We start from the raw sequence: 25,725 nt of genomic DNA on the forward strand, positions 1-25,725 counted from the left end.
AAGCAGAGCATGCCAAACCTAACCACTTAGGCCGTGGGGCTGGCCCTTACTTACCAGTTTTTAAGATAAGAATTGGTCTCCTGTCATCCTCAAGAGGTGACCAGTTTGGTTTTTTTAAAAATAATTATGAGTGCATTCAAGCATTTTCATAGGGTTCAATAAATTGCAATTATTGTCATTATTGAAGCTCAAGTTGTTTCATTTTTGGCCAGTGGGAGCTTCTTCAGACTGGCTCCTGGGATTTTGATTAGCTTCCCTGCTACTTAATATAAGATTCATCTTGTACTTTTCTTCTGGAATCTCTCATTTCTCTAAGAAGCTCTGGTTTCTTTTAGTGAGAAATAGCATTTCAAGACCACACTCTGAGCACTAGAGATGTTCATTATTGGTGGATTGATTATTGTTTCTAGGCCTTTTTAGGGGACAGAGTTAGGGAAAAATAAGGATAAAATAACGCGGGTTCATATTGATATTTGTAATGCATTCAAGACCCTTGAGCTTTTATTTAACCTCTCTCTGTTACATACGTATCTCCTTTTTTCCACTCTAAGAATTTTAGTTCTTAAGGGCACAAGACGTGATAGAATTAGAATATTCCAACATTACGCGTTTGTTTTATTCTCTATTATGCACGCAATACACAATAGTTTTAGAGTAACCGTACTAAAACTACTACCGTATGATTACTGAAACATTAATTTTTTTGCATACCTCTTCTGATCCTCTTCTCATTTTTAAAATAGATATACTATTCTACACTATCATAGTTACAGCTATTACATACTATACTCTTCCCTTTTTTTTTTTTGTGAGGAAGATTGTCCCTGAGCTAACATCCATTGCCAGTCGTCCTGGTTTTTTTTTTTTTGGCTTGAGGAAGATTGTCCCTGATCTAACATCTGTGCCATTCTCTCTTTGTTTTGTATGTGGGATGCCACCACAGCATGGCTTGATGAGCAGTGCCTAAGTCTGCGCCCAGGATCTGAACCTGCGAAACCTGGGCTGCTGAAGCAGAGCGTGTGGACTTAACCATTGCAGTATTCAGCCAGCTCCCCCTTCTTTTTTCTTTTGAGGAAGATTGGCCCTGAACTAACATCTGTTGCCAGTCTTCCTCTTTTTTTTCCCTCCCTAAAGCCCCAGTACATAGTTGTATATCCTAGTTGTAAGTCAGGGAAAGTGATTTTTAAACTCTACTAGATAATGTCAAATCACTTCCAAAGTGGTTATGCTAATTTACATTTTTACTTCATTGCACCCAACCCAAGAACTGGACTTTACCAATAACCTACATATACTCATGTATCTCTTCCCCCACCTCATCTCTCGTTACTTTTCCCACAGATAACCTCTATCCTGTTTGTGTTTATCTTACCTTTAAAAAAAAGATGTATCGTATGTATGAATATCTCAATAATAGATATTTAGTTTTATTTGTTTTCAGCCCTATTTTATAATGGGGTATCATACTGTATATTGTTCTCTGGAACTTGTTTTTTTCACTCAACATTATGTTACTAAGATTCATCTGTGTTTTTGCACGTAGCTATAGTATGTTCCTTCTCACTGCTATATAATCCATTATATTAGTATCTATATTTTATTTATCCTTCTGTTGATGAGCATTTTTACTGGTTCTAGTTGTTTTGTTGGGCATTGTAAAACAGCAACAACGATAGCACTGCTGTAGTATTTGCTGTGTTCCCAGACACTTTTCTAAGTGCTTTGCATATATTATTTCACTTAAACCTCACAAGAACCCTGTAAGGTAGGTGCTGTTTTATTCTCATTTAACAGATGATATAACTGAGGTAAGAACGGTTAAATTAATTAACTTGCCCAAGGTATCACCAATTTCCAGTAGTTGGAGCCAGGATTCGAACCCAGGCTGTCTAATCCTTTTATCTGCTCTTGTGCAGTGTGTTGTTTTCAACTCTGGAATACAAACATTGTCTCTGTTCTCACAGACCCTTAAATATGAAAAATGATATTTGTCTTTAAGACACAGAATATTTTACTGTTTCCCTTTTTAAAATTTTAATGTTGAGAAGAAATTTGTAATCTTTGCTTTATTTGATTTTATTTTGGGACATAAAATGGTGTTTGGAATTACTTTAATCTCCAGCAAGCTGAACTAAGGGCTTCTGTGCGTGCGCTTGTCGGAAAGGTCGTCTTTGGCACGGTAGCTCATCGTGCTCACTCTGGAGATCAGCACCATCTACTGGCAGAGGGAAACAATAGCTGGGCATGTCGTGGTGTAGTATTGTTTGGAAGACAGCAGACACTTTCATAGGATTTTTCTTGTTGAAAACTGTTTTTGGGGGAGATAAATATTTTGCAATTTTTCTGTGTATTGATTTTTATGTCCCAGTTTGTTTTCCTTAAACTTACAAGTATCAGTTATTGTGTATTGCACATTTGTGTAACTGAGACTGCATTTTTATGAGGAAAAAGACAAGATATAGTTTTATAGTTCTGTCGTTCAGCAATAGTCTTTTTCAAAACATATACATAAAATTATTAATTTGTTAGAGTAATAAGAGTAAGAGCAAAGCTGTCATATTGGACTAATATGAACTGTATTTAGTTTATCGTTCTGTTTTGGCTTAGTTAAATAATACTGTCTTTGATAGAGGAGTAGAATTAATAGCAGGGTGAAAACAGAGTTCTCAGTGACTAACTGTAGGAAGCTTCTCTCTGCTCAACTCTTGATATTAACCTAAATTCTACTTTCACCTTTCCTACTTAAACTGGTTTAGCTTTCAGTTGTCAGTGGCCTAGCATCCTGTTTGTACTCTGTTTTAGATTAACTTCTATTATTTTGCACTATTCTCTGTTGTTTTCGTTTCTCCATTAACCTAATTGACTTAAAAATGTATAAGAAATCGTCTTTTCCTTCCATTTCTTGTCAATATGCCCCATTTCTTCTTCTTTTCCAATATGTTTTCTTTAAGCATTTTACAAGTTAAAAGTTGCTTAGGAGTGACAGTTTTATTTAAAGGTAGAATTATAATCTTTACAGAAGGAAAGACATGATGATTGCTTAATGAGCATTGGTTGAGTGATTCATTAAAGGAATTTAAAAAGCTCCCTTGGATTATAAGCAGGAATGGTTGTTTGGGGAGCCATTGATCTGATATGTTTACTTTTAAGTCTACTGAGCACAATCAACAATTGTCCTTTTGCCCTGTGGCTATTTAACACTTGAACCAAGAACTGTTTTCTGTTTAAAATGTTAGCTTATTATGGAGATGCTTTAGAAATATCTGATTAAAGACTTTTTAATTCAAAAACAGCAATAATTATAAATTTTAGACTGTATGCCATAATGTCACAGAGTTGAATATGAAAAGTCTTAAGATTGCTCTGCCACTAGTATAAATTTTTAACTCATGTTGAAGATAGTTTTGGTGTAGAGAATGAAAATGGATCATTTGTTTTCTTTTTGTTTGAGTGTTTTTGCTTTTGAGCATTCATTACTGCTCAAGTGAAACCAAATCCTCCTTTCTTAATTTACAGTGGATACCAACACATTTTTGTTTTATTTAAAAATACATTTTCAAATTACTCATTTAAGTGTAACTCCCCTCCCCCCCCAATACGTAATTGGCTTCCTGGAGATTTAGTCTATATTTAAAGATAGAAGTGTATGGAGGCTTTCAAAATATTATATGAACATGTAAAGTTTTAAAATCATGCCAGTTATTTTCATAAAGGTTTTTACTACTCTCAGATAATTTTTTTTCTCTCAAACTCTTTAATTATCAAGTGGTTCTTTGATTTGGTATATTTTGTAATTTGCCCCCACATTGACTGCTAATAAATGACTTAATTCAGGGCTGCTTTTCATCGTTCTGGGCTTTAGGTGACGGGGTGACAAGATGAGTGAGTCCTGCTGTCTAAGGACTATTATAATTTGTTATGAGCGTTACAGCCTTTGTATATTATAAAGAAAAATGTATAAAGAGCTATGTTGGGGCATAGGAACCAAATGTTTTAGTTGTACAGAGCCGTCAGAATTTAGTTTGAACAGAGAATATTAAATAAAACAAAACTCCCAAAGTCAATGTATATGGTAGTATTTGAGTGGGACATTGAAGAATAAGAATGAATTGGTAAGTGGAGATGAAGAAGAAAAGGTGCTGCGGGCTGAATAAACCATTGCATCTTGTATTGGTCTCTGAAGCCGTATTTTGGCAAATAGATTTCATATTCCATGAATGCTTTTGGGAATTCTGACTTTATGAATCATGAATTGCAATAAGATTAACAACTTCTTTTAGAAGAGATATAATACTTCTTTCATGCAGTGTATACCATAGCACTCCATTAGGAAGAAAATATATTCTGCTTTAAGCACGAAATTGTCTACCAGAGAGTATTTTAGGAGTGGGGGAGAGAAAACTAGTGTGTTTTTCAATTAACAGTACTGCTAAATTGTTTGAACAGATGCTTAGGACAAATGAAACTTCAGAAAATAATTCACCTGAGGAGGAGTGAATTATTATTATTATTTGTTTGTTTTGTTTTTTCCGTTTCCAAGTGATCCTTTATTGAAGTATTGTCCTCGGTGTGTCTTAACTAGCCAGGCATACCACCACACCACTCTTGATGTCATCGATGATGTCATGAGTGTGGTGGCCATTAACATTGCGGGCCACAGACTGGGCAGTCCCCAGGATCTGTGTAGTGGTTCCAGAGAGTTCTCTGGCCAAGGACTGGTGTCACATCTGTCGGGCAGTGTTGAGAGTTTTGTCAAAGGTGATATTTCCACTGTGCTTAACTGCAGAAAACAGCAAAAAACTGTGTTAGCACCTATGGCCAGAGCAGACCACAAGGAGTGAATTATTATTAAAGTAATGTCACAATTTAATTGGTTAAAACTTAAGCTTACTCACCTAAATTGAGAAAGAAGCTCCATATTCTTTCAGCTGTGTGAAAACATGTTTTTCCTTAACACAAATGTGTCTCCTTGAGTGCTCTAACCTTCTTTGCGTAGGTTGCGGTTTATGTGCTGCCCAAAGGGGCACAGGTGAAGATGTAAGTGGGGTTAAAATGTAGCCCTTGCTCAGCTACCAGGGCCCTTTTCTAATTCCTTTTCTCGCAGGACAAAGACATTCTAGCTAGAGAAGTCCCTGCCTGAGAGGTGATTGTACATTTTGCTTTATTTAGTTGGTGGATTCAGCAGTTAGCTTTTAGAACAGTATAGGCGCAAATTAGGAACTCAGTAAATACTTTTTGCATAGAGTATTCAGAAGTCCAAAATTTACATTCTCCTTTGATCATGACTTTTATGTGCTTCATGAGATTTAAAAAAATTGACCCAATCTGTGGTCTTCTTGAAGTCAAATTTCATGTTTATATGGATAATTCCATTTGTTGGATTCGCCAAATTGTTATTGCTGATATGCTGGATTTTAATTTTGTTTTTCTGACTCCATTTTTATATTAAAATATTTGAATTTTAATTTCAGGTATATTATATTTTTTTGCCCATATGACCTAGTTTCCCAGGGCTATTCTTTCCTACCTGTTGAAGTCTTGGCTGCCGGAATGAAGGAAGTGACCAGAACTTGGAAAATAGTAGGTGGAGTCACACATGCTGATAGCTATTACAAAAATGGCTGGATAGTCATGATAGCTATTGGATGGGCCCGAGGTAATATTAACGATATGTATTCATAAATGTTCTGTTATTGGTGAACTGTGACTACCGAGCAACTCTCTAATTACATTACAGGGGACCACATACTTTAATAACAGAATCTTTTTTGGAGGATGGAAGCCTTGTTTCTGTTGGCTAGTAAAGTTAATCAAAACTAGCACTTTTCACTATTATTAGTCATCAGCTATTATTTTGAGCCTGTCTTATAATATAAAATTTTTATGATTGGCTTGATTAGCATCCCCTGAACCAGAGGAATTCCTAGTTAATTAAGGTGTAGTGCCAGTATAGATAAAACAAGTTTACATAAGAAATTATGTGGTACATGTAGATGAAAGAAACATTGCTCTGTTTTCTTGTCTTTTTTTCATCCTGAATAACTAGAAATAATAAATATGATTGATTATGGGTTCATGTTCACTCTGTGTTGCTTACATTTATTGTTGAGTTCTTTTGTACGTAGGAATTGAACAAATTTCTCTAATCTCTTGTTATAGTATACTGCACCTAAAGCTAATATCAGGGAAGGAAATGATAAAGCAGAGGATTTTATTTTTTGGGTCTGAAACCTCTAGCCACATCTCTGTGCCTGAGGTCCCAATTTTAACCTTAATTATGGTACAATAGACAGTTGCCATACTGGTGAAAGAGAAGAATTGCAGTTGTTTCAGTATCATAAATGTACAAGGCAACTTTTTTCTTCCTCCCAAGAATTATATTTTGGGGATCTTCTTTGGCATTTTAAGTCAGGGGATAGAATTATGGCTTCATTTCAAATATTTTCTCTAGAAAATTTGAATAAATATTATTGTTTTATTATCTTATTTTTAGGTGCAGGTGGTAGCATTGTCACAAATTTTGAACGGTTGGTGAAAGGAGATTGGAAACCAGAAGCTGACAAATGGATGAAGATGTCCTAGTGAGTTGGTATAAACTGTACTGAGACCCGGCTTTTTGTCCTGAGATCTTACCATATTTCTTTTTAAGAACATTTTGGGGACTCTAAATGTGCATGAAATGTAGCTAAAAAAATAAATAGGAAAGTTACCCTTTCAAAAAGTGTGCTCTCTCAAACGTAGTTTTTCAAATTAATATAGATTTCTTTCTCTTTGGGTTTCTCCTCTTAGAAAATAAAACCAAACAAAACTTCTGGATGGTTGAAGAACTGTGGGAAGAGTGTGTTTATGGAGTGAGAATGACGCAGGAACAGACTTCTCTGTATGGAAGTGAATCAGTTGCAGGCTCTTGAAATTTTCATTAATGACTGCATCACCCAGATTTCAAATTATCCATAGTTCTGCTAGTAAAATGTCAGGCTTATAGGAACAAATCAATACATTATCATAAAGCCCTGTTAGTTGCTTTAAGAATGAGAGTTGAGCTTAATTCCATATAAAAATAAGAAAAAGATTAGAGGAAATAACTCACTGTGTACTTGTACAATGCAAACTACCTTTTGCATCCATGTAATCATTAGATGTTCTCTAAAGATAGACTCAATCTTAAATGTCACAAATGTCCCTGATGCACCTGAAAATGAATAGAGAAATAAGAGTTACTGTTTCCACAACTCAAGAAGGAAAAGACTAGTGAACAGTGGCTATAAGTAGGGTGAGGAAAGACCTTATGTGAAAATAAGCTTATTAGAGTGGATTAAAAATGAAGGTTGAGAAGCAGTATGAATGGTGAAGTATCTGTTTGTGTGAATCAGCAAATTCCAGGATATTTAACTTGGAAAGTACGCCTTAAAGCTTGAATGAGGTAGTTTAGAAATAGAATAAAGGAGGTTTTGATTGATAATAAGTTATAAATAAAGCATTAGTAATATTCAGGGGAAATTTTTCTCATTTTGAGTATATGCTTGAAATGTACATTCCATAAAACATTTCTTGGGGCTTTTATAACCTAAATCAAATTGTCTCTCTCCTCTGTTTAAACCCTTGCGGTAACTCCCCCAGATGGTCTATATAAGACCCTCTAAACAACCAGAAGGACCTACAGCTAGAATATGCAACTATGTACTGGAGGACTTTGGGGAGAACAAGAATTAAAAAAAAAGATTGGCAACAGATGTTAGCTCAGGTGCCAATCTTTAAACAAACAAAAAAAAGAGACCCTCCAAGATCTGCCTATCTGCCACACCCTATTTGCCTTGACTTCATCTCTTACTGTCTCTCCGTGGCTCACTCTGCTCTGTCTTTGAATGAGCTAGATGTGGTCTGGTTTAACGCTAGCTTTTCTCTCTGCCTAGAATCTTTTTCCTCAGGTGGCTAACTCCCTTATTGGCTTTGCTCAAAGTATTTTCTCAAAGCTTACCTTCTTTTTCTTTGTGAGGAAGATTGGCCCTGAGTTAACATCTGTTCCCAATCTTCCCCTTTTTGCTTGAGGGATTGTTGCTGAGCTAACATCTGTGCCAGTCTTCCTCTATTTTGTATGTGGGATGCCACCACAGCATGGTTTGATGAGCAGTGCTAGGTCCGTGCTCCGAACTTGTGAACCCTGGGCCACTGAAGTGGAGCACACGAACTTCACTACGTCACTGGGCCGACCCAAAACTTACCTTCTTAATGAGGACTCCTATGCTTAAAATTGCAATACCTCCCCCTGTTTCCCCCCCCCCACAGCATTTATCATATTCTAGAATATGATATTATGTTTATTTTCTTCTCTCCTTGGCTTTGCCCCACCCTTCAAAGAATACAAGATGTCAAGGACAGGGATTATTGTCTTTTTTGGTTGCTCTTGTATCCCAAGCACCTACCACATATTAGACACTTGATAAATATTAGCTGAATGAATTAATTATCAACAATTGGTCAGGCAAGATAGATCATTGGTACATTAGGATAGTTTGTGTATGTGTGTATATATGTAAGGTTTCATTTACCTGTTAGCAAATACTTTTGTATAGTAGAGAAAGCCTATATGGTCTTAGAATACGTTTTTTATCATAAATAGAATATTGGTAGAAATATGAACGGTAAAGGTTCTGGTGAATGCTCAAAAGGAAATGAGAAACATGATGTTGGAAACTGGAGAAGAAGTGATAGAGTTTTATAGTGACAGAAAACTGCTGAATTGTGTGCCACAGTTGTGTGGAAAGCATAACTCATAAGCAATGAACTCGGATATTTACCTGAGGAGATTTTGAAGCAAAGTGTTGAAAGTCTGGACTGGTTTCTTCTTGTTGCTTATGGTAAAGTGTGAGAGGAAAGAGTTGAATTGAACAAATAACCGCTAAGTGAAGAAACCAAGATTTAATGATTTAGGGAATTCTCAGGCTATCCATATTGCAAAAGAGGATAAAATATGGAGATTCATTTTTAGGACAACCTGCTATGGAGAGCAGGTCAAAGATGTGGCTAGGCAACTTCTGCTAGTGTTAAGCAGATTAGGTCTGGGACTCATGGGTCCATTCAGCTGTCACAGCAGAAGCCAGCAATAGAGATGAGATTATTCAGGAAAGTTAGGTGGAGGACCATCCTGACTAATGGCATGGATTCCTCTGTCTTACACAGGAGACCCACAAGGTTTTTGAAAATGTTATGTCAGCAGAAACACTACCAGCTTGGACTGAAAGGGACAGAGACAAGATGAAATAAAAGAAGACTGTCAGACTCTCAGAACTCTGTAGGCAGGAAACAGGCTGATAAAACTGCTCTGCTGCAAGCGTGTAACTACCTTTCAGGGAAAAGGAAGAATGACTTTCAGCTGGGAGCTGTGGGCCTCGAGGCCTGAGGCCAGGCCCACAGGCTGGAGTTGCAGGTGCAAAGGCCAGAGTCATGAGTGCAGGGGTTGGGGCTGCAGACTCAGAGGATGGAGCCTGAAGCCACAGAGGATTGTTCCCAGGTCTCGAAACCTAGTGGAATTTGCCCTGCTGGATTTTGAAATTGCATAGGATTAGTGACCCCTTTCTTCCTTCCGTTTCTCCTGTTTGGTATGGGAATGTCTGCAACTGTTACCCTGTGCTATTCCACCCTTGCATTTGGGAAGCAGATATAAGCTTATTTTCTAGTTTCTCAGGAAACTAGAAATGCCTTGCCCCAATTTATTGTCTACAAGATCTTTGCTCCTTAGATTCAAAACTTCTGAATTTATGCTTGAAGAGAATGCAATCCAAAAAGGAATGTGAGTATGCTAAGGAGATGCCCATGATGAGGCACTATGGTGCAGAAACCAAACTATTAGAAACAAAGAGTAGCAAAATGACATTAAGACAAACCTAAGACATGTGTTTTTTATCTTATCTTTTTAAAATGTCAATTTGGTGTATGTTTTGTAATACAGCTGTACATGTATATAGCTTATAAATTAATTGATAAACCTATACTAGGGAGTGTCTTTTTTTACCAATAGGGATGCACAGTCAAAAAGTGTAGATAGCACTGTTCCAGAACATGAATGTTGCCCAGTCATATTGTTAAGCGAAGTCCAAATCCCTGTTGCCCAAACCTAACTCTCTTTTGAACTCAGTCCTTAGCTTGTAATAATTTAATAACTAATTTTTCATAAAATGGCTTATAGGGGCTTTTAAATTTTGTCATATTTTGCAATGTGGCATTCTAAGAATTTATCATTTTTCTTTTTCTAGTTGTAAACATAAAGAGCTGGATAATGATCTGTTACTGAGATAGACGTTAATTATGTGGCAAATATATAGTATAAAAATAATGCTTACTTGTAGATTAATATCTTACTATAGACTTTAAAATTTCGGCATTAATTTATTTAGGTATTAGTTAACGCTAATATTCTGTGCTGGAGTTAGCTAAGTAATGTGCTGGAGGTGGCTTGTACTGTTTTATGAGAGCTGATTTGTGTATCCCTTCTCCATTCCACAGCAGCCTGAAATTGGCTGTGATGGGAGTATTTACACCATGGAAATGGGAAGACGCTACAAATCAGAGCTTTCTTTTCCTGCCCACCCCCCCCCCCCCCCCAAGGAGCTTATTTAGCACTAAAGTTTTTCAGGACTGATCTGTTTTTTCCAAATCACCCTATGGAACGTGAAACTTCCAAATCTTTTTGAAAAGGTTTTATATAGTCAAATGTGTTTCAGAAATATTAGCATATAGAAATGCAATCTCTTTATCAGAGAGTCACAATATATATGAACATTCTAAAGTTTCTGATACTTTATGCTGTAAAGAAACGTATTTAACTTTATATAACTTAGCACTTATAAAACTTTATAAGTATATTCACAGAACTCATTTTTGTCTGTGTAATAACTCATTAAATTGATATTTTGTAGAGTACTCTTTGAGATATATAGAGATAGACCATGTTTATTACCTACTAACTTAAAATGTGTTTGATTTTCAGTGCGGCCAAAGTTACCCTGCTGGGGTCAATTATCTTCACGTTCCAGCACACCAAGCATCTGGCAATATCAAGGCATAATCTTATGTTCCTTTATACCATGTTTATTGTGACCACAAAGGTAAGAGTTCAAAGTAGCTATAAATCAGTATTACAAATTCTGTATAACCAGAATTCTGCTCACTAGGCAAGTAAAAGGAACATTTATTTTTTACTGTTATTATAGTCTAAAAAGATAAATTTGGGGGACTTTGTTCAGCACGTCTATGATTTTCTGAAACACAGGTCTTCTATGTTTCCTCGTTTGATTTAGTCCAGGCTATCAGGAAGGGTTTGCAGATAGTCTAATAGTGTATTGGAGGCTAGAGAGTAGTGGAAATAGCCAAAGCTGATCCGAGACTGCAAAGACAGTGTTGTCTCATTTGTAAAAGGAGATACTTGGGGTAGATGTTCTCTGAGGTGCCTTTGAGGTCTAAAATTTCAAAATTTTACATTAGGACATATTTGTGCTCAGTCTATATTATTATTGCCTGGTTGGAAGCTTTATCCTCTCTTGATAGGAGGTAGTATGGTATAAGATTATAGGTTTTAGAGACGAGCAGTCTTAAATTCAAATCCCAGCTTTGCTATCTCATCCTTGAAGAGGTAAGTCTATGGATCTCGATTTCTTCATCTTCATTGTACAATCGTTGAGAAGATTGGAGCTGATACATGTCATTCTGTCACTGTGTCTGACACATGTTATGAATTTTATTTGTAGCTGTATCATGAGGCTAGTCCTGATTATTATTATTCTTACCATTATTAGACATTGTTCCCTCTTCACAGGTAGACAGTTGATTTTAAAGTAAGATTGTTATTTAAGTGTAGAAAATTTTATAGCTGACTCTGTCTCAGCCTAGATATTTTTGACTAAAAGCTTATCCATGGGATTCTTAAAAGGAAAACTGTATATATTATATAAATTTATGTCTTAGAAAGAACGAAGTCACCATAGGGATCATTTCCTTTTGTTGGTGTAGTCTCTGCAGAGGAGGTGGTCTGTGGCTGCAATTCAAGTTATTTTAAATATCTGAGGCAAAATCTCCTCACATGGGCCCTCCTCTTCTAGTTCTCAAATTTTAAGCTGTAATGTATTTTTTTGTAACAGCTTTATTGAGATATATTTTACATACCATACAATTAATCCATTTAAGTGTACAGGTCAGTGGTTTCTAGTATATTCAGAGTTGTGCAGCTATCACCACAATCAATATTAGAACACTTTTATCACCCCCAAAAAGAAACCTCATATCTTTTAACAGTCGCTTCGCATTTTCCCTCAATCCCTCCAACTGTAGGCACCCACTAATCTATTTTCCATCTCTCTAAATTTGCCTATTCTGACATTTCATGTACATGGAGTCATATAATATGTGGCCTTGTGACTGTTGTTTTTCACTTAGTATATTTTTGAGGTTCATCTCTGTTGTTGTACATATCAGAATGTTACTCCTTTTTACTGCCAAATAATATTCCATTGTATGGGTATACCACATTTTATTTATCCATTGGTTGCTGGATATTTGGGTTGTTTTACTTTTTGGCTAATATGAATAATGAGCTATGAATATTCACATACAAGTATTTTGTGGACATATGTTTCATTTCTCTTGGGTTTATTGTATGGGGATGGAATTACTAGATCATATAGTAATTCTCTGTTTAACTTGTTGGGAGACCAACAGACCGTGTTCCAAAGCAGCTTCATTTTACATTTCCACCAGCAATGTATGAGAATTCTAATTTTGCCACACCATCACCAATGCTTGTCTTTTTTATTAGAGCCATCCTCGTGGGTGTGAAGTGGCATCTCATTGAGATTTTGATTTACATTTCCCTGATGACTGATGGTGTTGAGCACCTTTTCATGTACTTATTGGCCATTTGTATATCTTTGGAGAAATGTCTATTCAGATCATTTGCCCATTTTTGATTGTCATTTGTCTTTTTTAATGTTGAGTTGCAAGAATTCTTTATGTATTCTGGATACTAGACCCTTATTAGATTTCTGATTTCTGAATGTTTTTTTCCCATTCTCTGGGTTGACTTTTCACTTTCTTGGTGGTGTCCTTGGAAGCACAAAATTTTAAAAATTTTGGTGAATTCCAGTTTATGTATCTTCTCCTTGGTGTGTGTGCTTTTGGTGTCATGTCTAGGAAGTCATTACCACATCCAGGGTCAAAAAGATTACCTCTATGTTTTCTTCTAAGAGTTTTATAGTTTTAGCTCCTATATTTAACTCTATGATCTATTTTGAGTTAATTTTTGTGTATAATATGAGGAAGGGTCCAATGTCATTCTTTTACATGTGGATATCTAGTTGTCCTAGCATTATTTATTGGAAAGACTTCTATCTAATTTTCTTGCCCAGTTGCCCTGGCTAGAACCTCCAGTACAGTGTTGAATAAATAGAATGAACATCCTTTTCGTCTTCCTGATCTTAGGGAAAAGGTAGTCAGTTTTTCACTGTTAAGTATGATATTAACTGTAGGTCTTTCAGAGATGTCCTTTATCAGCTTGAAGCAGTTAGTTACTTTCTACTGTTGATTTGTTGAGTGTTTTATGAAGGAGTGATGGGAGCTGTATAACTTTTGAGAGTTTCTAACTTTAAAGAAAATGAACATGTATTGTGGGTTTCGTAAGAATAAGTAGTACTGATATGTGCTAAATTTTTGAATTACAAGGATCAGTTTTTGTTTAAGGCCTAATTTGTGGAACAAAAATTAAGTTTTATGATTGGTAATGAATTAAGGGTCAGGTTTATTCTTCCCATAAGAAAATGAACTTGTTCTGGCACCATGTTTTGGAAAGATTATCCTTTCCCTCATTGAATTATCTTGGTGCCTTTGTTGAAAATCAGTTGGCCTTAGTCTATTTTGGTCTATTTCTGAACCATATTCTGTCCCATTGATTTACATGTCTGTCCTTAGCCGATACCAAACTGTCTTAATAACTGTAACTTTATAGTAAGTCTTGAAATCAAGTAGTATAAGTATTTCAACTTTGTTCTTTTTCAAGATTTCTTTGGATATTCTAGGTCTTTTACATTTCCATTAAAATAATATGATTAAGGTGTCACTTTCTACTAAAAAAAAAGGCTTCTGGGATTGTGATTGAGCTTGTGTTATGTCTATAGATCCATTCGGGAAAAATGACATCTTAATATTGAGCCTACCAATCCATGACTATGATATATGTATTTATTTAGGTTTTTTAAGATTTCTCATATTAATGTTTTGTAGTTTTCATTGTTGTACATAGAATTTTTTAAATTTAAATTTATACTGAAGTAGTTCACATTTTTGGATGACTTTATGTAGTAATTTTAAAATTTTCAATTTTGAGTTTTGTATTGCTTGTATGTAGATTTACAGTTGATTCTTGTATATTATTCTCCTGTCCTATGGCCTTGCTAAATTTACCTGTTGGTTCTGGTATCTGTTGTGTAGATTTTAAGCATTGTCTACATCTTGTTGTCTATAATAAATAATAAAGATACTTTCACTTTTTCCTTTTTAATCTGGATGCTATTTTTTTCTTTTTCTTGCCTGTTTTCCTGCCTAGAACCTCCAGTACAATGGTGAATAGAAATGGTGAGAGTGGACATTTTTGGTTTCTTCCTCACCTTAGTGGGAAAAGATTTAGCCTTTTACATTAAGTATGATGTTAACTATAAGTGGCTTACAGATGCCCTTTATCAGGTTGAAGAAATTCCCTTCTGTTCCTAGTTTGCTGAGAATTTTTATAGTGCATTGGTGTGGAATTTTGTTAAATGCTTTGTTCTGCATTGATTGAATATGACTGCAATGCACTATATTCTGTTAATATAGTGGATTACATGATTTTTTTAAGTGTTATATCAGTCTTTCATTTCTGTGATAAACCTCACTAAAGCATGGTGTATCCTTTTTATATATTGCTAGATTCAATTTGCTAGTATATTTCAAAGATGTTTTCTCCCTGATGTGTTTATGAAGGATATTGTTTTATGGTTTTCTTTGTAATTTCTTTCTCTGGTTTTTGTGTCAGCGTTAACACTGAGCTCATTAAATAAGTTGAGAAGTGTTTGATTCTCTACTCTGAAAGAGTTTATGTAGGTTTGATATTATTTCTTGGTTAAATATTTGTTATAGGAGTGTTCAGATTTTCTGTTTTATTTGTGTTCATTTTGGTAAGTTGCATTTTTCAAGAAATCTGCCATTTCATTTAAGTTTTCGATTTTTTTGGTATGAAATTGTTTATAGTATTCTCTGTTACCCTTTTAATATCTGTAGAATTTGTAGTAATGTCTCCACTTTCATTCCTGGTGTTGGTCATTTCTGTCTTCTCTTTCTCTTTAAATCTGTCTAGCTAGATGTTTATCAGTTTCATTGATATGTTTGAAAGACCCAGCCTTTGGTTTCATTGTTTTCTGTTTTATATTTCACTAATTTCAGGTCTATATTATTTCCTTCCTTATACTTACTTTAGGCGTACTTCATTCTTTTTCTATAAATAAAAGGTTAAGTTTGACTCCATAACATTGTTTTTAAAGTTGCTTGACAAAAAACATCATGGACAAACTAAAAATACATGTCAAACTGTGATAAAATACTTGCAACATGTATCACAAAGAGCTTGTATTCCTAATATATAACAACCTCTTAAAAGTTAAGGGATAAAGGACCAAAAACCTGAAAGAAAAATTAAAAAAAAGGAAGTTATCAACAGACAATTCACACAGAAAAGATATGAAGATGTCTCTCAAACATATGAGGAAATGTGAAACTCACTCATAATTTGAGAAATAGTATTTAAAATTACACTCAGATACTATTTCTTATCAGGCTGGCAAAAATTAAAAGTCTTGTTACATATTCTATTTATGAGACTGTGAAGAACCAGGCACTTGCAATTTTTTGTTTTCAGTGTTTTCTGGACATTCTTGCATGTTTATTTTTCTTTTCAGTTTCTTTCCCAACTGTTTTTGCACTTTGATATGAACTTTAATAGCAATTTGTCTAATTCCATAAAAAAACTTATTTTTATTGAGATTGTATTACATTTATAAATTAGGCAGTTATTTACATAGGGAGAAAAGCATAGAGTGAGACAGGAGTGAGGACAGAGCCATGAGATTCTCTAATATTTAGACAAGGAAGATTCAGAATGGGAATCTGGAAAGAAAGTGGCTGATGAAAACCAGGAGATGGTTTTAAGAAGGATGGACTGGTCAGTTTGCTGAATGCTGTTGAGAGGTGTATTCAGATAGTAGATTGTTGAATACATGAATGAAGGGCAATGTTATTAGGCTCTTTGGGGGATACAAATGGGCGTAATAACTTTGAATAAGACCCAAACTGTGTCCTCAAGATGTTATTGTCTAAAAAGAAATATGATACATATACACTATACTTTTAAACTTGATGAGGATAAGGACTAGGTTTGTGTTATGCATCACTCCATCCCTAGCACTCTGTCTGGTATATGTAGTAGATTTTTAATATATATTTGTTGACTGACTGATAAATGACCAAAATGCTCTTTCACAGGTCTCTCTGTATTTAGTTCTCCCATATTTATTTATCTAAAGTTCTACTACCAGAAATGAATAATTCGTTTTTCCACCTTATTGGAAAGGACATTTATAAAAATGGAAATCTTAAGATTATAATTTATTTGACAGTCATTCAGGTTAATGATTATGGATGTCTGAGTGGGTGATATCACCAATGAAGAAAGCATAGATGACTAGAAAACCTGGTTGGATATGCCACATGCCATCAGGAGTTCATTACAGGGCAAAGTGACTTTCATTGGAGGGCATCAAGGAAGGTTAATGGAGTAGATACTTGAGTTGCACTGCAAAGGATTGTCTGGATTTGGGCAGGTAGATTCAGGAAGAAGCATGTTCTGGGTAGAGAGAGATTAATTATGTAAATTTTGCTTATATACATATATTGTAATAGTGTTTGAATTATTCATGTGAGGTAGAAGTTATGTTTAGTCAGTGCTAGGCAATATAGAGGATATTAAACTACTTAGGTACTATTTTTGCCCTTAAAGAACTTATTTTGTAAGTCACATTTTTCTGGGTATTTTTGAAGTAGTATAACATGAGATATTATATAAAGAATGTGGCAGAGCTTTAAGCAATTTCTTTAGCTGAATAAATTTATATTTTAGGATATGTTTTAAATATGAGATTATCCTTGAGACTTCTGCTTTCTTTTGTTTCCTTCCCTTTTTAAGCAAGAGACCATTAAGTCAAATGCTATTTAATTTAGGTAATATGCTTTTTCTTTTAATAGTTTGCTAAATATAGAGACAGTTTTATATTTTATTTGTAAAAGAATAAGGGTTCATTCTATTTGTCACCATTATATTTGTGTCACCTTGCTGAATCAGGGCCTGATAAGAGGCTGAATTCAGAGAAGTCTGTCCTTGAACCTCGTAAGTCTGTCCCAGCAATAATTTCTGATGCCAGCAATAGTCCTCAGCTGAGTGATGAGTCTACTCAGAGAGGAGAGTCTATTAAAACACTCAACTTTGAAAAATGCTATAGTTCATGTTCTCAGGAGATACTTTAGATCCTGACACTCTTCTCTTTTGGATTTTGTAAAAACACATTGCTGTTTTCCTGACAGTGGACCATTGTTTTTATCTGAATTCTTTTATCTTTTTTTTAATTTTAATTTTTTTTATTGAGTTCATAATAGTTTACTTCATTGTGAAGTTTCAGTTGTACGTTATTTCTTGTCCATCCCCATGTAAGTGCTCCCCTTCATCCCTGTGCTTACCCCCTACCCACCTTCCCCTGCTAACCACTCAACTGTTCTCTTTGTCTGCACGTTTATCTTCCACATATGAATGAAATCATCTGGTGTTTGTATTTCTCAGTCTGGTTTATTTTGCTTAACATAATTCCTTCCGGGTCCATCCATGTTGTTGCAAATGGGATGAATTTGTCCTTTTTTTCTGACTGAGTAGTATTCCATTGTATATATACACCACATCATCTTTATCCAATCGTTGGTTCATGGACACTTGGATTGCTTCCATGTCTTGGCTATTGCGAATAGTGCTACAATGAACATAGGGGTACATAGGTCACTTTGAATTGTTGATTTTAAGTTGTTAAGCCAGTAGTGGATAGCTGAGTCATATTTTTTTTTCCCCTGAGGAAGGTTAGCCCTGAGCTAACATCTGTTGCCAATCTTCCTCCTTTTTTGCTTGAGGAAGATTAGCCCTCAGCTAACATCTGTACGAGTCTTCCTGCACTTTATATGTGGATGCAGCCACAACATGCCTGATGAGTGGTGTAGGTCTGCACCCGGGATCTGAACCTGCGAACCTGGGCCGCTAAACTGGAGTATGCCAAACTTAATCACTTTGCTACAGGGCTGGCCCCAGAATTCTTTTATCTTTTATTGGCAGTCTGTGAAGTCAAGCTATGACCAAGATAATTATGCTGGTACATTTCATTGTAACTATTTATTCTAAAGAATAATTTAATATAAGGAAGTTCTTCTTAGATCCTACCCAGTAATGGCCTAAACTTGGAGGTTAACGTTATGTTTAGACTCTTCTCACTCTGTCTTCTCTCTCCAGGTGACCACATTCATATTCATACCTTTACCTTGTACTTACGTGGCAATGACTTCCAAATCTATATTCCTTACTTCAGGGTTGCTGGGCAGACCTCTGTTACTGCGTGTACTCTGCTGTTCTGTAATTACTTATTTACTTGCCTGTCTCTGACTAGTCTGTGAAGTCCTTGAGGGCAGGGACTGCGTTCAGCATTCTTCTGGCAGCCAGGTGAAGCACAAGCAGATTATTTTAATCACGTTGATGGTTGGTTTTAGGTTTCATTAGTGATGTTCTGTTTCAGGTCTGCCCTTCTACAGTGTGACCGTCTTTGGGTCTCAACTTAAGCCTGAAGTATATGCCTAGGCAGTTCTACCTTGGCTGGCCTTGAATGCCAACCTGTCCTCTTGGCACCAAGCAGCTGGCTGCTCAAGTGTCTGCTCAGCTCCTGGCTTCCCAGCTGTTGCTCTCTGCTAGGTTTTGGAAATCTCTTTCTATATTTGCACAGTTTAGGGTTGGTAAATTCCTCCAGGGCAGATTGCTCATGGATTTTTGGGCTCACTTCCATGTGGTTGCCTCCTCTTTGAGCTGTCTTGCCCTCAAGTCCTAGATGCTTTGACCTCAGAATGCAGCCTCTGTCTCCTTAGCCCATTTGGTGACTTGCTGTTCCCCTATGCTGCAGATTGACATCTATCATTAAAAGAAACTGCCAGGGCGAATGTGGAGCTCACCATGCTCAGTTTCCTTTCTCTTAGGAATCATAAGGTTCTGCCATCAAGTTCTGCCTATATTGATTGTTCTCCAGTGCTTTTTAACAGTTGTTTTATGTATTTCTATCTTTTATATTGATTTTGGTGAGAGACTGAGTCTGATATAAGGTATTTAGTCGTGGCTGGCCTGAAGCCCATGTGTATGCATTTAAAAAAAAGTTTATTTATTTTTTTGGTGAGGAAGATTGGCCCTGAGTTACCATCCGTTGCCAATCTTCCTCTTGTTGCTTGAGGAAGATTGACACAGAGCTAACGTCTGTGGCCATCTTTCTCTATATTGTACGTGGGATGCCTCCACAGCATGGCTTGATGAGCAGTATGTGGATCTGCGCCTGGGATCCAAACCAGAGAACCCTGGACTGCTGAAGCGGAGCGCATGAGCTTAACCACTACACCACTGGGCTGGCCTGTTGTTTATTTTTTTTTTTGAGGTCAAATTCACGTAAGAAAATCAACTATTCAAAGTATACAATTCAATGGCATTTAGTACATTCACAGTGTATTGTGTGCATCACATTTTTAATTTATATAAATGATAGTACACTATAGCTCTTGTTCTTTGTCTCATTTTCACCTAACAGTGTGTTTTAAGGATTTTTCTGTGTTACTTTTCTATTTATTACTTTTAACCGTTGCACAGTATGCATTTCATTTGTCCGTTCTTCTTGTGACGGACACTTACTTTGTCTCCAGCTCCCCACTACCTAGACTGTATTACAGTTAGTAAGATTGACTCTTGACTCCCTTTCCCTCAAACAAGTGGATTAGGTAGGGGCCTCTTGTGGAAATTTGATTCCCCAAATTTCTAGTTTGATTTATTATCTGAGATCTGCTGGAGGAATTGACGCTTTGAAAATCATGGGCTTTTGGAACCATTCCAGTCCTTAAAGTTCTCTCCTCAGCCCAGATCCATTTTGGCACCAGTCTGATTTCTTGAGCAAATCTAAACATCTCTGAACACTGTGCATTTTGCCAGATAAAGATTTGGTAGCACTCTCCATTCCACCTATCAATGTCTCAGTTCCTTTTATATAAATATATATATATATATATGGAAAAAATTGGATGATAGAGATTTTCTACAGTCTCTCCTACGGGCAGTATTCTGTAATTCTGAAAGTCTGTGACTAGATAATGATAGAATGCTGTGTATTTAGTGATTGAACCCAAAATCTGAGTGTTCTAAACTGTTTTACCACTTATCATCTCTGTGCCTTTGGTCAAGTTACTCAACCTGTCAGAGCCTTAGTTCCACATCTCTATGATGAGAGTGATAATAGAGTAGTTGGATGAAATTTAAGAAGAATAAGGTAATGCAGAACACTTATCACAGTTCTGGTGTATGTTAAGTGCATAGTAATGATAGCTGTTATTGTTTGGTGTAGACTATAGATGATATTTCACTTTGAATAATGTGTTTTTGTGGTTATACTGCTCATTTGGCACCTAAAAGTGTGGTACCTTGTACCATAGTTATTGTTAATGAGTGATGTTCTTTTCCATTAAGTATAAGCTTGTAGAGAAAAGAGATTTCCCAGATCCTAGCTTAGTTTACTTCTTCTTCTGATCACATTAAGAATGCATTTTAGCCCAGAAACCCATGTATATATGGTCAATTAATTTACTACACAGGAGCCAAGAATATACGATGGGGAAGCGATAGTCTCTTCAATAAATGGTGTTGGGAAAACTGGACAGCCACATGCAAAAGAATGAAACTGGACCACTATCTGACACTGTACACAAAAATTAACTCAAAGCAGATTAAAGACTTGAATGTAAGATCTGAACCCATAAAACTCCCGGAAGAAAACATTGGCAGTAAGCTCCTTGCCATCAGTCTTGGCAGTGATTTTTTATATCTGACACCAAAAGCACAGGGAACAAAAGCAAAAATAAACACGTGGACTGTATCAAACCAAAAAGCTCTGAAGAGCAAAGGAAAAGGCAACTTACTGATGCGAGAAAATATTTGCAAATCATATATCTGATAAGGGTTCAATAGTCAAAATATATAAACACCTCATATGACTCAATGGCAAAAAAACCAAACAATCCAATTAAAAAATGGGCAGAAGATCTGAATAGACATTTTCCCAAAGAAGATGTACAGATGGCCAACACATACATGAAAAGATGCTCAGCATCACTAATCATCAGAGAAATGTAAATCAAAACCACAAGGAGATATCACCTTACACCTCTCAGAATGGCTATTAGCAAAAAGACAAGAAATAAGTTTTGGCAAGGATGTGGGAAAAAGGGAACCCTTGTGCACTGTTGGTGGGATTGTAAATTGGTGAAGCCACTATGGAAAACAGTATGGATGGTCCTCAAAAAATTAAAAATAGAACTACCATATGACCTAGCAGTTCTACTCTGGGTATTTATCTGAAGAAAATGGAAACACTAACTCGAAAAGGTATATGCACCTCTATGTTCATTGCAGCATCATTTACAGTAGCTAAGATGTGGAAACAACCTAAGTGTCCATTGATGGATGAACAGATAAAGAAAATGTGGTCTGTCTGTCTTCTATCTATCTATCTATCTATCTATCTATCTATCTGTCTATCTGCCTGTCTGTCTATGTATATACAGTGGAATATTATTTAGCCATGAAAAGAATGAAATCTTGCTATTTGTGACAACATGGATGGACCTCGAGGCATTATGCTAAGCGAAATAAGTCAGATGTAGAAGGGCAAATATCATATGATTTCTCTTATATGTGGAATCCAAAACAAACTAACAGAAAACTAAGCTCACAGATACAGAGAACAGATTGGTGGTTGCCAGAGATGGGGGTGAGGGGTTGGATGGGGAATGGGTGAAATAGATGAAAAAAGTCAAAAGGTACTAACTTGCAGTTCTAAAATAAAGTCATGGGGATGTAATGTACAGCACAGTGACTATAGTTAATAATAGTGTATTGCGTCTTTGAAAGTTGTTAAGAGAATAGTTGTTAAACGTTCCTATCACAAGAATAAAAAATTCGTAACTGTGTGTCATGACCTATTGTGATCATTTTGCAATATATACAAGTCTCGAATCATTATGTTGTACGCCTGAAGCTAATATAATGTTATCTGTCAATTATACCTCAATAAATTTTTTTTTAATTTAAAAAAAGAGTGGGGAAAAAAAAGAATGCATTTCGAATCTTTGTTTTTTGATTTACTTTCTCCTCTCAGTTTTGAGAAACAGAAAATATTTGTATTTAAATTCCAAATTGAACTTTTTTTACAGATAACCATGATGCTCACAGAGACCCCTACTGTGTCTTTCGCCCCTTTTGAGGACATGCTGAGCCGGATGCTGTTTGGCTGGCAGCAGCAGTTCTCACCATCTGGAAAGAAAAGTGAAACGAAGTCATCTTTTAATGGCACTGGTTCATCCACCTTAAAGCCTACAGCTGATGCTTCAGATAAAATGAAAAAGAAACATGCTAAGAAGACTGAGTAAATTTACTTGATGAACTCTAGAAGGCAAAAAAATTTTTCTTATTTCCTCTCAGGTTGTGGTAAATATTTCTATGTAAATGATATGAAATAAAGATTATATATAAGGAATGGAGGTGACAAAAAGAAAACTTCTTTCTGTTTCAGGGAGACTATCCTTTTTCGGATTGTAATTCTTGAGTGTTAAGAGAGTATCATGTGAAATTGTTTTTCTAAGTTATATATAAAAGATTCTATTGTGACTAATAGTTTTAGATTGATAAAAGAAGGCTAGATGTTTTTAATGTTAGAAAAAGTAAACTTACTATCATTGAAAAATATTAAAGCCTTTTTGTTTTATTTAGGTATTTTCGTATATATTTTTTATTTGAATCTATTTGAGCTTTAGTTCAGGAAAATTAAACTTTTACTTCACATTAACATTATAGTTCCTAGACATGGAAAACAATTCCTGTTTAATTTTGAGCAGTGGGAAGAGTAAACTTTACCTAAATCAGTTTATATTATGAATGAAAATAAATTACTAGTTTATATCTCAGATATAAACATTGTGTTTTTTAATTTATTTTTGTTTTTTTATTTTTTAATTTTTGTGAGGAAGATTGGCCCTGAATTAAAGTTGCCAATCTTCCTCTTTTTGCTTGAGGAGATTGTTGCTGAGCTAACATCTGTGCCAATCTTCCTCTATTTTGTATGTGGGATGCCATCTCAGCCAGGCTTGATGATCAGTGTGTAGGTCCATGCCTGGGATCCAAACTCCTGAAGTCTGGGCCCCCAGAGTGGAGAGCACAAACTTAACCGCCACACAACTGGGCTGGCCCCTAAACATTGTATTTATTACCCACATTAAATGGAAAATATATGAAATTTTATTTTAAATTTTGTTAGTAGTATTTTTCAGTGAGAAGAGAATATTTGTATGAGTCTTAATCTGAAGTTTATTTCATGTCCTTGTTTATATTGTTTCTTTTCTCAAAAGAATATCGGGTGTAATTTTTAATAAATCCTTAAGCCCATGTTTTGCTTTGTAAGTTTCATTTTAGGAGTTTATTTTTTTGTCTCTTCTTAAAACACATTCATTTTAACTGTAGGAGAAATTATTCTTCTCAGCATTTCACATCTTCTTTCTGATCCTAGTTGGTCTGGATATGTTGATGATCGTATCATCTTAATGATTCAACAAAAGTATTATTTCACTTTAAAAATTTCCCCTTTATGTCTCTTTTCTAGTGGAATTCCTTCATTCTCTAGTTGAATGTCTCTTGCTTGTTTGCATATATTTATATTTTAATCTACATGTACATGTATTATTTTTATTTTAAATTGAAACTAATTACCCTTATGAAAATGCTCAGCCCTAATGAGAGTTGTCCTTTGACATTTGATAGTAACCAGCTAACCAAGAAGAAACAGAAACTAAAATCTCATATGGTAGTTCATTTGAATGAAGAATGATGACATTAAATCTGATTCCTTATTGACAAAAAGAAAAGAAGTACCAAATAGTGTTAAATTTTCTTGCTTTATTTTATAGTTTAAAAGGCCAGTTATAACTTTAGAACTCTGACTAATATGATTTCTTCTACCAAGACCATAAACCTGCTACCTACAAAGAGTTAGTTATGTTCCAGGCGTTTTGGGATGTCCTAGAAGTACTCAAATCACATTGAAGTTAGAAGTTTTTGTTTTTAAAAATTTTTAACAAATACACCAGCAGTTACTATACTTGTTAAAACAAAAGATTTTTAGGGGGAGGAGCTTTGTAGCCTTGAGATGCTAAGAAGTTTATTTTTAATATTGTGACAAAATGCATTAAATATTTAAGAGTTCTGTATTATATTTGATACTCTTGTAGTTAAAAACTTTTCAAAATTAATGTTACTAATTGTTGACAGTTTTGAAGTTTGGGTTTAACTATAGTTGAAATGGTAGGAATCTTGTTTTACACTTGTATTAAAGACAAATTTATTAAAATAAGTTATCTAGCACCAATGGAGTATTACATTATTTTAATGTTTCTTCTTTTCTATTTTGGCATTTTGAGTGATATATAATCAAGACATTTTGACTGATAGATATTCAATGATTACTGTTCAAATGGGACATTGGTACAAACTTTATTAATCTAGGCAAGCATCTTGTAACGTTCAATTCAAGATTCTTAGGAAAAAGCTGTATTGGAGAATATGGCTTAGGCTTGAACCCCCACTGAATCTACGCATGCTTCCTATGGAGACGCAACTGGATTTGCAAAGCGGGTTGTTAGACTCCTTGCCCAACAGGTAGCTTGAATGAGGCCTGTGGGCCTGCTTCACACGGACAGTCAGAGGTGGCACTGAGAAAGTCAACACCTGATAGATCTCCTTATAAAAGGAGACAAGAAGCTGGCAAAAACATGGTCTGGCTTAACTCAGTGATCTCATCCTCTAGTAAAATGTGGCCAAATTAATATCAAACTCTGATTTTTCAGATTAGTCACTTTTCCTTACTGAGGGAGTAAGGCTGGAGAGGGAGCAGACATTTGGAGTAGATAGATTTCAGTGGAAATCTAGCTTCCCTGTGGGCAGAGACCAAAGAGTGGAGAGATGAGAGAAGAGGGGAGACATTTACTGTCTCTCTATTGTATTTTTTTTCTGTTCCTTTAAGAGCAGACACCATTCCATTAAAATCTACCTCAAAGCACAAGTTGATTGCAATTGAGTGATATGTTGGAAATGGAATAACGTGCTCAAGAATGCTCTTCCTCCTGCCACTGCTCCCTTGGAGTTTACATTCCGCTCGTGGGGAGACAGTAATAAACAAAGATGTTCTTGTGGTGATAGTAGAGGTTATGAATAAATACTAAGCAGGACACATGGATAGAAAATGGTGGGGGTGTGTGTGTTAAAACAGGATTGTTAGA

At 35.5% G+C, this 25,725-nt stretch overlaps 1 protein-coding gene across 1 annotated transcript in view; it reads left to right on the plus strand.

The window, feature by feature from the left end:
• TMEM38B (transmembrane protein 38B) overlaps window positions 1–24,815 on the plus strand; it is a 51,608-nt gene extending 26,793 nt beyond the window's left edge. Inside the window, exons 3-6 of the mRNA XM_070596529.1 lie at window positions 5,472–5,656; window positions 6,494–6,581; window positions 10,988–11,105; window positions 22,612–24,815. Of these exons, the coding sequence (XP_070452630.1) occupies window positions 5,472–5,656; window positions 6,494–6,581; window positions 10,988–11,105; window positions 22,612–22,827 (607 nt within the window). The 3' untranslated portion in view covers window positions 22,828–24,815. The remainder of the gene's footprint in view (window positions 1–5,471; window positions 5,657–6,493; window positions 6,582–10,987; window positions 11,106–22,611) is intronic.
• The last annotated feature ends 910 nt before the right edge of the window (window positions 24,816–25,725 follow it).

The sequence above is a fragment of the Equus przewalskii genome, chromosome 26 (assembly GCF_037783145.1).
Source record: "Equus przewalskii isolate Varuska chromosome 26, EquPr2, whole genome shotgun sequence".
NCBI lineage: Eukaryota > Metazoa > Chordata > Mammalia > Perissodactyla > Equidae > Equus > Equus przewalskii.